General features: G+C 43.1%; 1 protein-coding gene across 1 annotated transcript; it reads right to left on the reverse strand.

Moving 5' to 3' along the window:
• Window positions 1–245: 245 nt before the first annotated feature.
• hpgd (15-hydroxyprostaglandin dehydrogenase) lies at window positions 246–11874 on the reverse strand. The gene is made up of 7 exons (XM_085779530.1): window positions 11356–11874; window positions 10373–10496; window positions 9278–9384; window positions 6532–6628; window positions 3017–3093; window positions 2762–2925; window positions 246–1034 (listed from the first exon to the last, which is right to left on the reverse strand). The coding sequence occupies exons 1-7, from the start codon at window positions 11449–11451 to the stop codon at window positions 911–913; spliced, it is 789 nt and encodes a 262-aa protein (XP_085635656.1). The 5' UTR covers window positions 11452–11874; the 3' UTR covers window positions 246–910.
• Window positions 11875–19581: the final 7707 nt, after the last annotated feature.

Consider the following 19581-nt stretch of genomic DNA (forward strand, 5'->3'; position numbering starts at 1 on the left):
CATGTGGAGTCGTGGTGCGATTTCCATTTCCTCCAGTTGCCAGTCAAGGTAGTGAAATGCACCGACAGAGACTAGATCCTGAACTTGATCTGTTGTTAATGACAGCAGCACCATGAGTCTTTGCAGTTTTTAAGTTTTTATTCCAGGATTAAAAATGCAAATACAAATCCTTAACACACGACTAAGAGTCCACTGTAACCAGAGTTAAGCCAGCATTTGACTTAATATAAAGATAAAGACAAAGATTTGTATTGAAATATAAATTAAACAAATTACAACTGTTATTAACACATCATAATAAACAACTGTAACATTGGGCCTGAGGGTTTAGCTGACTTCAGCTCCATGTCGGTGAGTTTCTGCTGTGATTTCTGCCTTTTTCTTTTCATAATGATAAACTGGGACATGATGTATGTGACTCTGCTGCGGAAGGAAACTCTCTGGAGTTGTTGAACAGTAAAATCACCTGTATGCTGTTTGATTAGGGCTGAGCATCATGTCCATGTAAACCTGTATAAATTAGATTTAACACAGAAGAGTATGTAAATGAGAGCAGCTCCACTGTGAGCGTGGGGGACAGTTAGGTGTGTGTGCAGACGCTCAGACAGTCAGGAGCTGTTAACATCATCCAGCACAGCTGGTGTTGAACTGTTACAGTTTTTAATATAACACTGTTTAATCAATAAAGCTGCATAATCAGTCGCGTCCGATGTGTATGACAATGACTGTCTGTTATTTCCTGAAACATCTAGAAACCTGACAGAAGAACAAAAGTATAGTTCTGTAGAGATGCATACTCCACTTTTCTCATTTTGATTTGTATGATTTTTTTTTTTTTTTTTTTTTACATAATTATTAAATGATTACATTCCAGCACCAGGTATCCAGAGTCCAGTGGTCCAGTCAACGCTCAGGCAGACATGGGCTCGTAGGTGTGGAAGTGGATTCCCTTGGAGCAGGTGATCTTCATCACGGCTCCGTTTAGAGTCGAGTCCTGGATCAGCTTCATCATGCCCTCTGCTATCAGTGACGGCCTGCAGGCAAACAGAGAGAAAGAGGAGCATTAGACCACATGCACACATCCAGGCAGGCACACACACATACACACACACACACATACACGTGCATGCTTAAAAAACAACAACAACAGAGCAAGTATCTTGTATTTTTAGGACGATGGCAATTTACACAGGAAATACATTACTAATTACTTGTGTGTGTGTGTGTGTGTGTACGTGTGATCAGGAAGTCATCTGGACTCAATTTCCTGCAACATTAAACAGCTTCCTGCTGCTTGTCTCAGTGAGAGTGAGCCTGGCCAGCACAGTGTGAACAGCTCTGATGAAGCCTTATAGTGACGTGATACAGCGCCTCAGATAAGGGTGAAAGCTTTTACTCAGAGCTGCTCCAATCAAACACTTGTCCAGTTTCAAGATCAAGTATCATTGAGCAACAAGAATGTAATCAGAGCAGAGGCAGAGTTGCTCCGAATGTATTCAAGACCGTGTATTTTATTGGAGCTGTTTACTGAAAATAGTTCACAAAAACACAGACACACAACACAAGAGGAAAATCCACATCTGGCACTGACTATAAAAGACAGTTTGTTAACACTTTAGCAGATAGAGCTCAACATGTCTTCTGGCTGACGCACACAAGCACCTCAGGCTCTGCAGACTAACTCCTCTGCCAAGTAACTAAGTCTGCGTGAGGCATTCACTGAGCTAATACACGAGGCAATTCATCACTGGCCCAAAGTGAACTATCCCAGCAACCGGTCCAGACATCATGTCCACCTCTGGATGAACTGGACCACATGAGCACTGGTCCATGACTTTAGCTTATGACCATAATCCTCTCTATCAACCTCAGCTGTGTGCAAGCTAACACCCTTTTTAATCAGGCATCCTTTTAGGCTACATGAGCTAGTTAACAAAAGCCCTTTTTCCACTAGTAAAAACCTACTAATATAAGGCTGATGTAGGCAAGGGAAAAGGGCTTAATCTGCAATCACACCTGGATCAAATGACTGCAGTGGACATGGGTTTTGATTGGCTCTGATCAGCATTGATGTGAACCCCCTGCCCCCCTTTCTGTTTCTTTTGGAGCAGAGACTCTTCTGTAATCAGACCTGTCATCTGTCCAACAGCACTGCCAGCTGATACACTCTGCATAGTGATGAAAGATTAAGAGCAGTTTCAATCTAAGTTCCAAAACACACAATCATCGATCGTGAACGTGATCAAAGTTTCTCACGTGGAGGATCAGATCAAGCAGCAACTGATGAGATGTGACAGATCTGTTTAACTGCATCTGTGTGTTTGTGTTTCGTGTGCCTGTGGTTCCTTGAAGCCGTGTGCGACCTCAGTCGGGACAAAAGACGAACTAATTAATAACTCAATAATTGATATGCCATATTTATGATTGCCAATAAATTGATCAGGAAACAATGGCCAACAGTATCATCCTGGGGTTTGGAATGCGTTATTTTCAAACTTTTATTTTGCCCATGAAGTATCCTCACAGCCAGTGCATATGTTTTCAACCAGCTGCCTCTGAAGATCTGAGTGGAAACCCCTATGAACAAACTAATTTGATACATCCCACCTAGCATCAAAAATATTATTGTAAACCCACGTTAAAGCTAATTTAACTGATACCGGAAACAGATTGACAGGTGACTGTTAGTTAAAAATTATTTACTAGAAATAAGAAAAGGTACCCATGTATCTTTTGTGCTTGTGTGTGTGTGTCAACTCACTTTAAAACTCCAAACTTGTTCATGCTGCGTTTGAAATCATCCTTGAACTTGACAAACTTGCCCATGTTGTCCTCGTGCTCCACTGAGTGCAACAGAGGAGTGTCCACGAAGGCTGGACACAAGACATTGATACGAACCCCATAGTTTCCCTGAGACGATGCATCCTGCAGGAACAAGTACAGTGAGTGGAAATGGAAAACTTGCATTTGTGTGTGCGTGTGTGTGAGAGAGAGAGAGAGAGAGATTGAGTCTTACTGCCATAGCTCTAGTGAAGCCAATTACTCCATGTTTAGTCGCGGTGTACACGGGCTGATGAGGAGAATGGAGGAAAGCTGGGGAGAGAAAAGAGCAGTCGTGTTACCAGCGGTGACCCCATCATGAAAACAAACTGTTTTCCCCACTGTGAGTTACGTTTTTTTTTTGTTTTTTTTAAAACTATTGCACCACCAGTTCCGTTGAATAGCAGATTCACACAGTAACATGACAATTGGTTCAGGCTCTGCTGCACCAGAACATCACAGTAAACAGGTTTGACCTTCCCACATCCAACGATCCCACATCAAAGTGAAATACACATAATGTTGTCATTAAAATGATTTCACTGAGTTCTTTCATAGTAATTTAGTTTCATACATTCAGAAACTGTTAAACTAAAATATTAAAATTGAATCCGTCTGGTGTAGTGATGCAGCTCCACAGCAAATGTTGTTTGAGAGGCTCATCACTGCCACGGCTGAATACGGGTCACATGTGCTGCAGGACGTGTAACTGCCCGTCAGGTTGATTGTTAAAGGGATAGTTCAACATTTTGGCAAATTGGCCCATTGCCATAATCCCTATAGTCAGAGCAGTAGGTTCGTTACCTTTAATTGTCGGTGCAAGCTATTTTTAGAAGGGTGGAGCAGAGCTGTGAGCTGCTCAGAGCTACGCTACAGAGGCTCATGGGATTTCTTGGTTTCCCTCATCAAACTTATCAAATACGCAATCCAACAACACCAAAACGCTCCCATGGACAAGTTGTCACCTGCACATTCACCACGCTATGAGATAATAACAGAACGTTATGAGACGGAGTCGTTTTCGAGGTAAATTCATGCAAAACTGCTGATGCGCGTTCCCTTCAGGGGCAGTTTTTCAGCAAGCAGTCTCTGCATTTACCTAGAAAACAACTCTGTTTCGTAACGTTCCATTATTATTTCATAGCGTGGTGAATGTGCAGGTCACAACTTGTCCACCAGAGCGTTTTGGAGTTGTTGGATTGTGTATTTGATGAGTTTGATGAGGGAAACCAAGAAATCCCGTTAGCCTCCATAGCGTAGCTCTGAGCAGCTCGCGGCTCTGCTCCGCTGTTCTAAAAATAGCTTGCACGGACAATTAAAGGTAATGAACCTACTGCTCTGACTATAGGGATTATGGCAAAGGGCCAATTTGCCAAAATGTTGAACTATCCCTTTAAGGATTTTAGAAACAATTGAACGTAACCTCACAGTGAAGTGTTGAGTGTATGGTCCAGGTCAGGACATGTGCGTGTCAGGAAAGGTTTGTATTTACTTTACAATGTCTGTTTAACAGCTTAAAACAAACTTACACAAACTAACACACACACACTCACACCCACACAAACACACACATTTTTACATTCTTTCCCACAAAAACAATATGTAGCATGTTTGCCCATGTTTGGACAAGTCCATGTTTGTTATGGGAATGGCGAGTACATATACAAACACACACACACACACACACACACACACACACACACACACACACACACACACACACACACACACACACACAGAGATGTTACAGTGAGATAAGTTTAAAATGATTACCATGCTGTTACCAGAGGCTGAATTGTTCCAGATCAGCGAGATTATGTGTCTGGGTAAAGACAAATATGCTGATTTATCTACTACTACATGACACTGGAGTGCAGGCAGCTGTGTGTCACGTCCCACCACATTTCAGACAAGCCATGGCAACTAAGACAGCCACTCTTTACTGCTGTGCTGAGCAGCTTCAGAGTGAACAACACGTTCAAACTTTGAGGTGGATGGACGACGGCAGCAGAAGACCATGACAGGTTTCACTTCCTGTCACCAAGAACAGAAACCTGAATCTGCAGAGGACATGGTCTAACGGATCTGGATTTTTGTTGAGGCAGCAGATGGTTGGACCAGAGCTTGAATCTATAATGGACCAACCGGCCTTATCTTACAGTAACAGACTGGCGTGATGATGTGACTAAAGTTTTAGTCTATCTGAGAATTGAAGTTGACCATGTTCATCCCTTCATGGCCACGATCTTTTTTTCTTTTCTTTCAGTATTTTTTTGGGCTTTCTGCCTTTACTAATTGACAGGACAGTAGAGATAGAGAGGAAATGAGGAGGCAGAGAGAGGGGCAATGACATGCAGCAAAGGGCACACCGGGACCGGCTGCAGCGAGGACTATAGCCCCTGTACTGTACATGGGGGCGCCTGCTCAGCCCAGTGAGCTATACGGGGCCCCAGCAGTTCTCCATCTTTTAACGGCTACTTTCAGCAGGACAGTGCACCATGTCACAAACTGGTTTCAACAACATGGCAGCCAGTTCAGTGAACTTTAGTGACCTCCCCACTAACAATTTCTGCGAATGGGTATGTCCTCAGAGCAACTGAGTTTATACAGGATATGTGTTTGAGTTTAGAAAAGATAAGAGCATTTACAGGTCTGGCCTTGGAAAAGAGTGTGTTTGCAAAGAGCAAAACACAGATGAACAAAAGATTTTGGAGCAGTGTGAGTTTTTCCTTGATAAACACAGAGGTGCAGAATGATCCAGATTCAGTAGTTTCAGTTATAATGGACCTCTGCCAACACCTCATGGTTGCTTTTTGTCTCATGTGTTTCCTATACAATACACCCATTAGGAAGAGGTGGACTGTTTTCATAAACTTGGCTTTCAGACACTGAGAAATTCATCATCCACAACATTTAGACATAAATAAATCCCTTTGTTTCTGTCTTCTTTTAGAGGTGGTGAAAGGTAAACACTAGTGCTTCCAGCGCAAACTGAAGCGTCGGGGACACTGCAGAGTCTCTGTCAAACCAACCGCTGTACAGACGGCTCTCATTCATTATGAAAAGAGATTAACACAATCTGTGCAGATTAACTTTATCAGCTAATGACGGACTCATTTTTTAACCCTGGAATTTGATATAATTTAAATAGCTACAGAAACATCTTCAGGATTAGTCCTCTCTCAGATTTCAGGGTCACTCCTCAAGGCTCCATTTTTAGGGTCATTCCCCATGAACAGTCTTCAGTCCATCTGTCAATCTTCAGGATCAAAGTTTAGATTCAGTCTTTGGCATCGGTTCTCATTGTGTTGTGACAATCTGTTTCCAACATTTGTCTGCAGTGTATCTTAAAGCTTCTACTTGGGCCTGGATCAATGTCCCTTTCCCCTCTGTATCCTCAAGGATCCCACTTGTTCAGGCTGGACAGACAGGACCACATCACACACACATTTTAAATGGTTACTGATAAGAGCTATAGCTCTAAATTGGCCTGCTCCTTCTTATGTCACAGATTTAGTTGCATCCTTTAAGCCCAGCTGCATCCTGAGGACTGGATCCTCAAAAGGAGTTTTTCTACAGTGAATCTGCCTTCTACTCTCCTACGCTCTGTGGTTGTATTTATGTGTCTGTTGTTGTCCACATTTGTATTTGATTTATTGGTATTTATATGAGAACTGCTGTACAAATGGTTGGTGTGTGTGCATATGTTACCTGCCATAGAGGACACATTGATAATGGTGCCTCCTTCCTTGCCATACTCTTTACTCATGTGCTCCAGGGCCAAGTAGGTCCCCTTTATTACAGATGTCTGTGAAGATAAAGAGACAACGTGGTCACAGAAGCAGGAACTGAAACTAAAAGCTGAGAATGTGTGAAATAAACAATGAGGTGTTTATGGTTAGGTTTTTCACTACAAGGTGCAATGAGGAGGCACAAGTTATAATGTACAAGTATAGTATAGTGGAGGAGCCCCTATCTTGTCCATTAGCAGAGAGGAGAGAAGTTAAAAACACTCACAGCTGAGTCTCACGAGAGACAAAAGAAGTTTCAAATATTTTGAAAACAGATGAATGAGACGGAGCCCTGAGGAAGTACAGCTGATAACATCGATAGATGAGGAGGAATGTCTACACACATGGCATGGCGAGTACACATGCACACACACATACACACAGTTGTTGATACTGTTCACTGTACTCAGGTGATAGCATCACATTCAGATCCAGTCATGAAAGTCTACTCTGCTGACAGACTCTACAGCTATGTGATTTCTTTTATATCTGTTTGAGTGCTTTCATGTCAGATTACAGAGTGTCTCACCCGGGCAAACACATACCAGGGATCCGGCCCAGGGGCCTCGTTAGAGTAAAACCACAACCACATTTGTGCAAGCACAAAATGGAGCCTGAAAGGTGTGTATGCCACTTCCCATCACACCACTTCAATAAAAATTGATTGTTTCATTCAGCTTGGCAAGGTCTGAAGCCATCAGGGTAACTGCTAAAAACATACAAAAACTGCACACTGTGACGTGTGTGTGTGTGTGTGTGTGTGTGTGTGTGTGTGTGTGTGTGTGTGTGTAATGCTGCATAATGGATACTCTGGTACTGCTAGAGGACTATATGAATGGAAGAGTCAGAGGGGAACGGCTATTGGACCATGATCTGCTGGCCCATAATCCTGACTAGCCGGTCATCTGAAGCAGGTGTAAAATCCCTAGAGTATTGCAGCATCCCTAATGAGTGATCAATACATCCAGTTCCTCCTCACTGTGGGCGATCAGGCCGACGCAAAAAGGCTAATTGCAGCAGCTCCTGGGTTCCCAAATGTAATCTGCACAATTGACTGTACTGACTGCAATAGGACACGTGTACTGAATGAAAGTCAAAGTCATATATGACTCTAACAGATGTGGTAACACGGTGCCCTGGCTTGACACATGACTTTTTTTTTTATCTTACCACTCAGCAGCGTAGGTAATGGCCTACAAACAGATACTATACACGATTTTATTCCTCTTGGCAAGTTTTAAAGATGTAAAATAGTACTTTCAATTCTGAGTTCAAAGTATTATTATCTTCAGTTCAGCTGATGAGTTGGAAGCTGCACATGACAGATGGCCACTCCCTCATTAACCCACTCCCAAACCCACAGAGTGCAGAGGAAATGTTACACAATATCATCATAACAGTATCTCATGTGCGCTCTGTTGGCAGATGTTTGGATGCATCATCTGACAGACTTTCACACCACCCAAAAAAGTCTGCCAGGATGAGTAAAACCCAGAACCACAACAATGGAAATATTCTATCTTTAACAAGATCTCTTAATGATGTTGAAATATCACACAGCACTTCTCTAATTTGTTTTAGTTCTTCTGCAGCCTAGGCGACGATTGGATGATCCCAAATAATGCCTCTGGAAGTAGTACAAAACACAACTAACTACACTTTTTACATCTGATTACTGTAGTAGCTATACAAGAAAATACAGCAGTGCTTCGCATCTGTAGTTGCAGCCATGTCTGTGTCTGTGACTTGTTTCCAGTAGCAACACCAGGGCTTACCCTTGCCCTCACTAATTACAGACATGATGGGATAGGATGTAGTTATTTCTTGCACTGACCTTTACATTTCCTGACTTTTTCTTCATTTTGGGCCTCCTGCATTACTAACAGCAGCAGCAAGTGGCCATTCACAACATTTTCTTTTGTTGGTGACTCCACTGCTGCGGCCACCAAACAAAATGTCTTTCCGGACCCCCACCTCATCTAGTGACACCTCAATCATAGACACAGAGAGGACGTTCTTCCTGCTCATCCTCTCACTAGCCATGATTCAATATAAAGAACCTTTAAGCCAGGTCGAGTATATGCACAACTGTCAAAGAGGTCATTCCCTCAAATAAACATCACTTTTAGCCGTAATAAAGTGTAAACAGGTGAGTTGTACAAAAATTAACCTCTGTACAGTTGTCATGAAGGAGAAAATGGCCTATCACTGTTTTTGTATCAGGCTGCAAACAAATATTTATCTCTGCTGCAAAGTTGCACATTCTGACATGGGATTCACAAAGTATTACCCAATCTGCTTTCTGCTGAAGTTGTTTCTCTCATTGGTGAGGGGGATAAAAGGTCAAGGCTGATCTGGATTCACTATGTCAGGACTAACACTCTCATCTACAGTCCATTCTTGGTATTAGTTGTCATGTATTTGTCATTTCCCCACCCCCCGGCCAGTCTGATTCACTCTACAGTTCCACATTAGGACTCTCAGTTTTTGACGTTTATCATTGATTATCATTCTGATAACTGCGGTTGAGAGAGAGTGGATTACGAGCAGGCTCGACCCTGGGCTGCCTGCTCATGTGACAAAGATTGTTGCGTTTTGCACAGATTCATACATTTGTGATTTAGGACTACACACATAAAGTTGACTTGATTCAATCATAGTCTTACTAGGTTGACTTCTATGGTCTTCTCCCAGTTCTTCTCATTGTTGATACCAGCATTGTTGATGACGATGTCCAGACGTCCAAAATGGTCCACGGTGCTCTGGAAGGTGTCTGAGACAAGAACACAGGATCTGATCAGGGATGAAAACCAAAACCTTTGGCCTCAGCCCCCTCCCCGAAAACAAATGAGACTAAAATAAATGAACGAGGACAGTGTGCTCTTTCTGGACAGATTCAGCACAATCATTGAGCTGTTTACACCTGTACCTGTACAGCAGAGACATGAGCTGCTGCAGGATGAGCAGGTGGTAAAACCTGCTGCATTCCACACCTGGCGATGAGACACAAACATACCTGCTTTTAACACACTTAAAGCGATGACACGCATGCGCACGCCTGCACACACGCACGCACACATTCAATTACAGTGAGGAGCAACACCAAACAGCATTCCTGAGCTGTTAGCCTGCAGGGATTTACTTTTTCAATGTCAGACAATGAAACCTTGTTCCTCTCTCACTCGCTCTGAGACACACAAACAGTTTAATTGTATGCTTCCTCTGTTTCTCACCCAAACATGCCCCCCTCCTTATACCACACACATGCACACACACACACACACACACACACACTGACAGATGTGCTAAACATGAGGCCGTGAGTGAGGATCAGCAGTGCGGTATCCTGAGCACGTGGTAAGCAGGCGTATTAAACCACACACTGACACAAAGCGTCACTTGCGAACAAGAGTGGACAAGTTGAGTTTGAGCCGGACCACTGATGTAACCTGTTCAACCTGCCAGCGTCACACATGTCACAGATGCTGTTGCCCAGTCACACCCACAACAGCTGCAGCCCAGAGGCAGCAAGTGAGTGAGTGACTCTCCAGGAAAACATTTTCAGTGAAGGACAGAAATAGTACATCTGTTTTTTTTTCTCTTTTTGATCTCACTTCTTCCTTTATAATGAAGAACTTTAAAATGAGCATGCAAAGCAGAACCTTGCTGTGCAGTGAGTCCTACATTTTATGTTCAGTTAGTAGCTTTGATGGAAAAAGACCAATGCGTCACATCTCAGTTGTCGAACAGGGCAGTATTACCTCGTAGTGCCTCTCCATTGGAGACGTCACACTGAACGAAGGTGCAGTTTCCCTCTCCAAACTCAGCATCCAGCTGCGCCTTGCATTTCTCACCGCAGGTCTTGTTCAGGTCGACCACGGCCACCTGAAGGAAAGATCTCTGTTAGTAAACTGCCGATTCATGGATCCATTTGTGCAGGGGTGCACAACTCTTTCCGCATCTTCTCATGATGCTGAATAACATGTGGTTTCACAGATGTGGTTTGACACTGCTCTGACGAGGAACCAAAATACCAACATAATGACACGTTGATCTTGCTGCACAACTTTCAGCTTCCTTCACAAGGTGTGAAACAAGTTCCCAGAATCAAAAGCCTCTGACGTGCAGTTTAAACATAATTACATTTGTCTCATCATTAAAACTCAAACTGCTCTTCTTATGTGATAGAACAGAGCAGAGAGGGCTGTCACATTTTTCACAATTATGTGTGTGTGTTTATTTTTGTATATTATTTTCTCTGAACTGGCTTGAATCACAGCTAACAGCTAAAACATTAGCACTGACAACTAGCATGTAAAAGATCTTTATAGACTCACAATCCACATGGCATTTGTTAGAGGAGCTATCACACAGCAGGAAGTACTGCTACAAAAATAAACCAAGTAAAGAGACTCTTATCTTAAATTAAGTTTTCCATCTAAAACTCTAAAGCTTCCAAGTCTCCTCCATATGAGCAGTTCCCATTGGCTCTTTTTCAACACGTACTGATCTAAAAACTTTAAAAAGCTGTTAAAAAAACACATGTGATGAAGACAAAAAGCTATAATCAGTTTTATAAAGTCAAAACACACACATCAAAGCAGAGGTTGTGCGTCTGTTGCGCTGCTGACAGTTCCAGTTCACTGAGAGTGAAGCTGAGCTGTCCGTGTGTGCAGCTCGATCACATGCCATTTAAACAAACTGGCGACAGCAGTAAATTTCATTCAGACTGAGCCACACTGACCTTGGCTGAGCTCTCCAGGAGTGACTGAACCACGGCTCTCCCGATGCCCTGGGCCCCCCCGGTCACCAGAGCCACCTTCCCATTCAGAGACATCATCCCAGGACAGCAGCCAAAACAATCCTACTCCTGGTTTACTTCTTGATTCTTCTTCTTCTTCTTCTTCTTCAGGTCTCCTCTGTGTTCATGTACCTCCCTGTTCTCTGTAACACAATCACTTTCTCACCCTTCAGTGTGTTTTCACTCTTTAAGCTAGGCTGGTTTCCCTCCCTCTTTCTCTCTCTCTCTCTCTCTCTCTCTCTCTAGACTCTCATGCAGTGTTTGTATAGACTGATAAGCTGAGAGTGAGAGGGGGGAGGGAGGTAGTAAGAGGTTAAGTAAACTCTGGAGGATAATAATTACATGTTTTATCCAGCTTGTTGTACCTGCCCCCCCCTGCCTTCTCCTACTCCCATTGGCTCCTCCCACTCCTGTTTCATATACACACCTGATCTCCTCACACAGGTCACAGTTGTATTTATTGACATGGATACAAAGCTCTCAGTCTGACCTGGTTCATCCGGAGCCGCCGTTACCCAACATGCAGTGCTATTGCATTACAGGTTCAGGTCTCAGCATGTTGAGTTTCACACAGTGGTCAAATGAATGGAAACCAACAGCCCCTAACATGTAACACATATCTCATATGTATGTATACACATATAGACCATGAGGGTGGTTTGGGTCTTTAAGTAAAGCAAACTGTGAGCTTCTATCGTGTCCTCAGTGAGGGATTTCAGCAATGATTTTCTTAAATTTCACATCACATTCAGCTTTGGGAATATCTCTTCACCCCCATCCCTCTCCTTTAACCCCCACTCTTCCTTCCTCCCTCCCTCCTTCCTCCATATCTCACTTCCTTCCTAAATCCTTGAACATGAGTCTGGTGATGCTCAGCACTGTCATCAATCAGGTTTCTCAAATCTACAAAATCAAACATTGATGCACCAGGAGAGGAAGTTTTACCTGCCCCACCATTAGTCATGTAAGTCATGTACGCCTCAAGAGGCTGAGTTTGCTGGATCCAACCTGCCCCCCCCCCCATCCTTGTGACTGAGGAAACGGGAAAGGCAGGTTGATCGCACTCTTACACATGATTGTCCCTACGCAGTTTCTTTTAACTGAATGTGCAATCAGTGTGACGATGGTGTAAAAAAAGGGTGTAATTTTCAACGTAACACATTTTCCAGTTCCAGATAAGTTTGCTTTCAATTGCAGGGAGCCATGTCATCACCTTTACAGTACTTACATGCACACACACAGGGAAAGGGAAGGAAGAGTGGGTTGCTAGCTGCTGGGTTCATGCTCCCTGGCCCTATAATGCTGATGGTATGTTTTTATTACATATTTCAGGGCTTGGAGCTGTTAGAATAAGAGTTTTGATCCAAAATGCAGACAATGGAGAGGCAGGTAATGATTCAAGTCTTCATCTTCAACAGGTAATGCGTGAGCAGTGGCAGCTGGTTAGACAGCTTGAGGGAAGCTGGTAGGTGACAGTGATTTCAGAAGACAGTTGGAGGTGTAAGGTTTCTGGTTGGAAGGCAATTCACCCCTGCAGGCCAGATCAGCGTGTGGCTGGTGTTCGCAGTTTATCAGCCGGTTCTGGACAGGTAACAGGTGTGTTTATAGCATTTGTGCTCTCATGAATATCAGAGCATTACGGCGAATACGTAAGGTCAACTGGGTGTTGTGTTTACATTGCTGCTGATGAGGATCAGAACTGATAAATACCTGTAGAAACTGCACGAGTCATTCAGCCTTAGGTGCTTAGCAGTGGGGAAGTGTTATCTAATCGGTTTTGTTTAATAATTATCCTCTTCTGAGACTAATTTATCTTCCTTCTCTATCAAGATTCAGAAATGAAAGGGCCATTGTCCTAACGTAAAGAGTTATCCAATCACATTCTTCTCTTTTGGATGCCTATAGACACTATTAAAATTATAAATCTGTACTGTGTAATTTCAACAATATATATTTAGTATCTGTCCCGGTGTTCTCATTAACTCTACACCTGTTATAAAAACTAATAAGATAAAAACGTATCAAACTTATGAATCTCTGATGTCACTTCCCCTGGTGGGAAACACTCCTCTCTGATGCCACCACAGAGCTGTAGAGGTTCCTCTGGAGCGTCCCCTGTACACCAGAAGACCTGAGTCTCTACAAAGACCTGACCTGAGCTAACCCCAATTGTACAGTGCATTTGTGTTCTGAGTCCAGTCCAGTTTGTTGGTCCAGTAACAGTAAGGTACACTGTCCGTCCAAAACAAAAAGTCACACACTCTAATATTTTGTTGGACTGCCTGTAGCTTTGATTACCGCACGCATTTGCTGTGGCATCGTTTTGATTACCATCTGCAATGTCACAACATTTATTTCCATCTGTAGTGGTAAAAATTAAAAGAAAAAAAAAAAAAAACATTAATGTGCTCCACTACTGGAGTTGTGCTAATTTTCAAAGATTCTCAACGGGGTGAAGGTCTGGACTCTGTGGTCACATTGGACCACATTTCTTTCTTGAAGATGATGATCATGGGTCCCCACATCCCCACAGCTTGATGCATGCCAATAATTTTACCCTTCTGAAACCGATTAACATATTTTCCACGGCCACAGGATGTATCTTACGACATGGTTGTTAAAGAAATGAGACTGCATCAGTTAAGTTGTTGCCAGCTGAAACATAATCATCCATGCAGTAATTTCAATCTTACCTATTATCTTAGTTAAATCCAGGTGGTGACTTTTGGACGGGCAGTGTAGTTTTAAGAGTCGACAATCTCAGTTTTTTGTTCCCTTAGTGTTCACCGGTGTGGGTGGGGATAGTCGTTCAGCCTGTGGAAGTTTTTCCAGGGGTCCTGGGTCTGTTCTCTGTCGTCTCCATCACTGGTGATGCCGACACATGCAGAGTCATTCTGCAGGTGGTTGTTGGAAGAGTTGGATGAGTGGGTCTGCAGTGTGGAGGGTGAACAGGAAAGGAGACAACACTGTTCCCTGTGGTGCTCCTGCACTGCAGGCGATGCCCAACACAGTCGTAGATCTTCACATATGGTGAGGTGTTGGTCCACTCTTGTGCACACCAGTTAGCTCTAAAGTATTGAAAGCACTGGAGAAGTTAGAAAATATCCCTCTTACTTTGCCCAGTCTTTTCCAGGTGAGAGAGAAAACAATGAAGATGAAGTCAAATGATGGCATCTTCCTGTTCTGTCTCTGTTTCATTTCCTGTATTTTCAGGTTCTGACTCATCAGATGACTTTTCATCAGGTAAGTCTGTGTCACTTTGTTCAGGTAAGTCTGTGTCACTTTGTTTAGATAAGTCTGTGTCACTTAGTTCAGGCAAGTCTGCGTCACTTTGTTTAGGTCTGTGTCATTTTGTTTAGATAAGTCTGTGTCACTTTGCTCAGGTAAGTCTGTGTCACTTTGTTTAGGTAAGTCTGTGTCACTTTGTTTAGGTAAGTCTGTGTCACTTTGTTTAGGTAAGTCTGTGTCACTTTGTTTAGGTAAGTCTGTGTCACTTTGCTCAAGTAAGTCTGCGTCATTTTGTTTAGGTAAGTCTGTGTCACTTAGTTCAGGTAAGTCTGCGTCACTTTGTTTAGGTCTGTGTCATTTTGTTTAGGTAAATCTGTGTCACTTTCACAACTTCTTGTCACGTCCCTGGTTTTCCTCTGTGGCTTTAGGGATCTGATTTGATTGACGGTAAGTAGACAACACATGTCTCTCAACTTCATCAATGTCAAAGGATGGATATCCTGGTGTCTCATCAAACTCAGATTCTGAATCAGCAGGACCACTATCTGCAGGCTCGGGTCTTATGTTCTGTGACCTTGTGACAGATGGTTCTGTGTTTTTTGTTGCTTGAGCTGAGGGATCTGGCATCCTTACCAGGTAACCGATGGTCTCTGTGAAGAGTTTTGACACTTTTGGGTCCACTCTCTGGCTTAACTTCATAGACAGGTAGGTTAGGTAACTGTCTGACAATGACATAAGGAGTGGACTTCCATCTGTCTTGAAGTTTATGCTTCCCAGTAAGACCAAGATTTCTCAACAGGACTCTGTCTCCTTCTGCCAATGGCTGACCTCGAACACAGCGATCATACTGAGACTTGTTCCTCAAGAGACTTTTGTCAGCTGCTGCAGTTGCGAGTTTGTAGGCTTTCTTTAAGTCTTGTTTCAACTTGTTGACATACTGAAGATGGTCATGTTCATGTTCTCCATCAAGACAGCATCTTCCACCCTGATGTCAGGCTGGTATGTGAACTGAAACAGGTCCATTGATGGGCTCACCACCGGTTGCCAAAGATGAACCACAACCAGGCCCACCAGGGTCTTCATTAGATGGGATGTCAATGCCACCAGCCTGTAGCTGTTCAAGTCCTTGAAATACTGCACAGGAAGTTTTCCCTGAGCTACGGTACTCTCCCTGGCTTCAGGCTCAGATTGAACATATGCTCAGATATCCTGCACAGTTGGTCTGCACAGGAGTTAATACCATCAAGGCCAGCGACTTGATCTTCTTCTCTACTACTCACCAGGTTCATAGTGAGGGACAGGCTGGAGGCAGGCAATTGTCTGCAGGAGGTTGTGGATTATGGGGAAGGGCAGTAGATGAGGGTAAAATAGTAACATGACTGTGAAGCGCAGCCTGGATGGTGATGGGGCCATCAATGGGGGCTCAGATGGAGGTTGCTGCAGCGGAGAGGACAAGAGAGGAAGGGGGGCAAAAGACTGATCTGACCTGAAGAACTGGTTCACGCCATTAGCCCACTTCTTTTTCCCCCACAGGCTGGGAGTTGGGTTCATCATGGCCTGAGATGTTTTTCAGGTCGCTCCAGACTCGGCTGACGTTGGTAATTTGCAGCTGATCCTCCATCCTCCTCCTGTAGTCGTTTCTCCCCTCCCTGATTGTTCTCCTTAGCTCCCTATGCACATGTTTCAGCTCCCACTTATTTCCTGACCTGGGGGCTCTCTGTTTCTGCTCGAGTAGAGCCCTGATGTCAGGAGTAATCCGAGGTTTGTTGCAGGAAAAACACTGTAGGATCCTGGTGGTTACAGCTTTTTTCCACACAGAAATTTAAACCGTCTGTGATGCAGTGTGTCAGGCTGTGGATGTCCTCGCCGCAAAGCGTTTCCTTCACAGTTGAGTCAAAAACAGAGCTTTAAAGCCTCTTCAGCCTCATGAGACCATGAAGTTTGCACACAAAGAGGAGGTGAAACAGGATGCGATCAGATCTTCCTAGGGGAGAGATACAGTATGTGATGAGTTGAATGCCTCTTTAATGTTGGCAAAGAGTAGGCCCAGTGTTTTAATGTCTCTATTGGGTCACGTAAGATAGACTACTGGGTGGGTATGGGAGAGCGGCATGGTCAAAGTGACCAAGTTGCTGGTTGCAGCCTACTTGTGATGGAGCGGAGGACATCACAGCCAGAATCGGTGTTGGCTAAAATCTCTCAGTCTGTGAACACCACATCAGACCATCAGACCCCCTTTACCCCCTAAGACGCTCAACAACAAGTGGCTGCTGTAACAAGCTGCCACTCATTCATTGCCATCATAAAAAAGACAGGAAAAAGTAATTAATGTTTGCTCCATGAAGTAAGTGAACAACTCAGTTGTTATAAGTTATAGACTGTAAATTAAAGTCCAGGTCTGAGCCACAAACTTAGTCTAAACCTCGTTGCCAATACTTATCTTCAAATAGTATATCTGCCCTATGATGTCTCATTGGATATGTTCAGTGCAATAGAGTTTATTTTCTTTCTAGAGTTAAACCCCTTGTCGGTACTTTCTTCCACCTCCTAGGTAAAATTTCCAAATATTCTCTAAAAAAAACACATTACATTTTTTCATGATAATAGAAATCTCTGTTTGTTCATTAAAATAACTTTTCACAAACCCAGAAGTAATGGGATTATTCTTCCAATTTGAACAGGTGACTGGTCTTTTCTGGTTTGAACCAGTTTTGGGGGAAAGTCCTGGAAAGTTACCAAACTCCTTGTTCAGCTAAAACTGCTGATTCACTATTTTAAGCTGACTGAAGTTATTTTAAAAGCTGTCCAGGTTACATATTATTTCAAACTTCTTAAAGTTTTAGCATGTAAATCTAATTTATGGCTTTTATCGGTAAACTGAGCAAACTAATTTGACATTTAATATGTTGTGCTGCATTGAACGCATATCTACAATTTATATATTGACAGTTGACATCACCAAGCAGTGCAGTTTTTGGTACTTCCCTATTGGCTTCATTTTTCAGCCCTAGAGGTTGCCTGTAGGTATCATGTCAGGTTGCATTAAGTTGTTATACGCTGCTTCTTACTAATGTGATCAGGTTGCTGATAATGTGGTTAAACATAATAATGCGGACTGACAGACAGTGAGCCTGAGTACCCTGTTCTGCCTCATTAAGTATGACGCATAGACATAACCGCTGAGAAAATCAAGCATCTTACTGTGCACTGTAGAGCAGTCTTCCTTGAAGGGCCAGGCTTACACTATAATGCTGGAGCAGTGGAGGGAACCATGGAAACAAATAGATAGATTTCTTCAGGCTATTGAGAAAAGAGTGTCTTTTCTGCATGGCAACAAAACTGAAGAAAACCCTTCATTAGGAGTTGTTACATGCTGTGACTCGTGTGGGGGTGTGCCAGGCTTGCAGGTGGGCAGTTCCTAGGGATGTATTGACGTCCACAACAAGCTATAACACACTATAGGAAAGGAAAAGTATAATCGGTCCTCTAAAGACCTCGTAAAAACAGACATTTTCCCTAATATGACTACTCAGTGTACTGTCCTGTGCCATTAAGCAGAGGAGTGTTATATAACTTCTCCGGCTGAGACAAGAAAAGACAGGACAAGTTCACATTAAGAAGTGGCTACCAAGTTTATTTTACTCCAACAGAATTAAATCAGAACAAGGTAAAATATGCACATCTTATATCACAGAAAAGAGTGAGTGTGCTCTCAACAAATGTATTAAACCCAACAGAGTCATGACAGAGTCCTCTGTCCATATACAGTCTGTCAATTACAGCTGCTGCGCATGTGATACTTCACTGGGAGGGAGAACTTACAACAAGAAAGTGAGTCGTGTGACAGTTTGTTAGAAATGTATTTATCTGAGTTAGACTACACTGGACCTTAACAAGAGGTTAATTGTAGTCTAGCTGTGACATCACTGCAGCTTCATCCAGGGTTTCCTCTCGGTGTAATGAGGTGTGTTTGCATTATAACAAACCAAAACATGTTCACCACATCCGACTCACAATGCAATGATAAATACAAAGCTATGGACACCGATGGCTCAGATCAAAGACAGTTGAATCTCTCAATCTGCCGTTTGCTGACCGTCCTGAACCTGCAGTGATGGGACCAATCAGCAGAGGGATGCGTGCCACTTATAAAAACCTACTGATTCACAGGCTGCAGAAGAAAAAAAAACATTTAACTTAGGACTTAACTTAGTGATACACATCATTAGTCAAAGTCCTGAATGTTTTTACAACATGATTAGTCTTTCACCCACCATGACAGGTTGTGAAGAGGACAGACACTGAAGGCCACACAAACACAACACAAGGCCTAGAGTAGAAAAACCAAACACCTACACAGGCGTTCTCAGCTGCTCTGGTTGATTACACCTCAAGCAAGTCAACGAGTTGCGATGAGGTCACCAAACGACCGTACGCACCAATCAGAGTAAGAGTGGACCACATCCACGCAGATTTTAGAGTCACATGATGAAAGTCACCTGGAAACCTGCTTGAGATAGTTTGTGTTGTGTGGTGACAGAATCCAGAGTGAGGGTGAAAGCGGTGGCGCTCACAGTGAAGAAACTGGCTCCAAGTTGTCTGTTCAGTTAGTTAAAACAGGACATGACATGTCAATGTGATTTCATCACAGCACAGTTTCAAAGTATAGTTGGAGGTTATTTAATGCAGGGTTGTGTGAGATACTGGTCAATAGTCTATAGTTCAACAGTGTGCCCTGTAGGTGTGCTTGTGTGTTTGACTTCAGGAGTTCAACAGCGGTTCCAAAGTAAAGTGGTGAAAAGACTAAAAAATAAAGCTTCAACTGATATTAGTTATTTTCTGAGGGTATTTCTTCAGTGTCTAAAACATGTTTTCCTGCTGACCGCGTCCACAGCTGCTCATCATTCAGCTTCTGTACCAGTGCTCCTACTGCAGGAAACA

The sequence above is a fragment of the Trachurus japonicus genome, chromosome 1, assembly GCF_045865225.1.
Source record: "Trachurus japonicus isolate A0001 chromosome 1, Traja_1.0".
In the NCBI taxonomy this organism is placed as follows: Eukaryota; Metazoa; Chordata; class Actinopteri; order Carangiformes; family Carangidae; genus Trachurus; species Trachurus japonicus.

Bases quoted from the DNA above. Each gene is read 5' to 3' on its own strand.
- hpgd (XM_085779530.1), bottom strand. From the start codon at position 11,451: ATGATGTCTCTGAATGGGAAGGTGGCTCTGGTGACCGGGGGGGCCCAG. The intron at 2,926-3,016 runs GTAAGACTCAAT...TTGTTCCTGCAG, and splicing joins GCTTCACTAGAGCTATGGCA to GATGCATCGTCTCAGGGAAA. The intron at 1,035-2,761 runs GTGAGTTGACAC...GTTTGCCTGCAG, and splicing joins AACAAGTTTGGAGTTTTAAA to GCCGTCACTGATAGCAGAGG.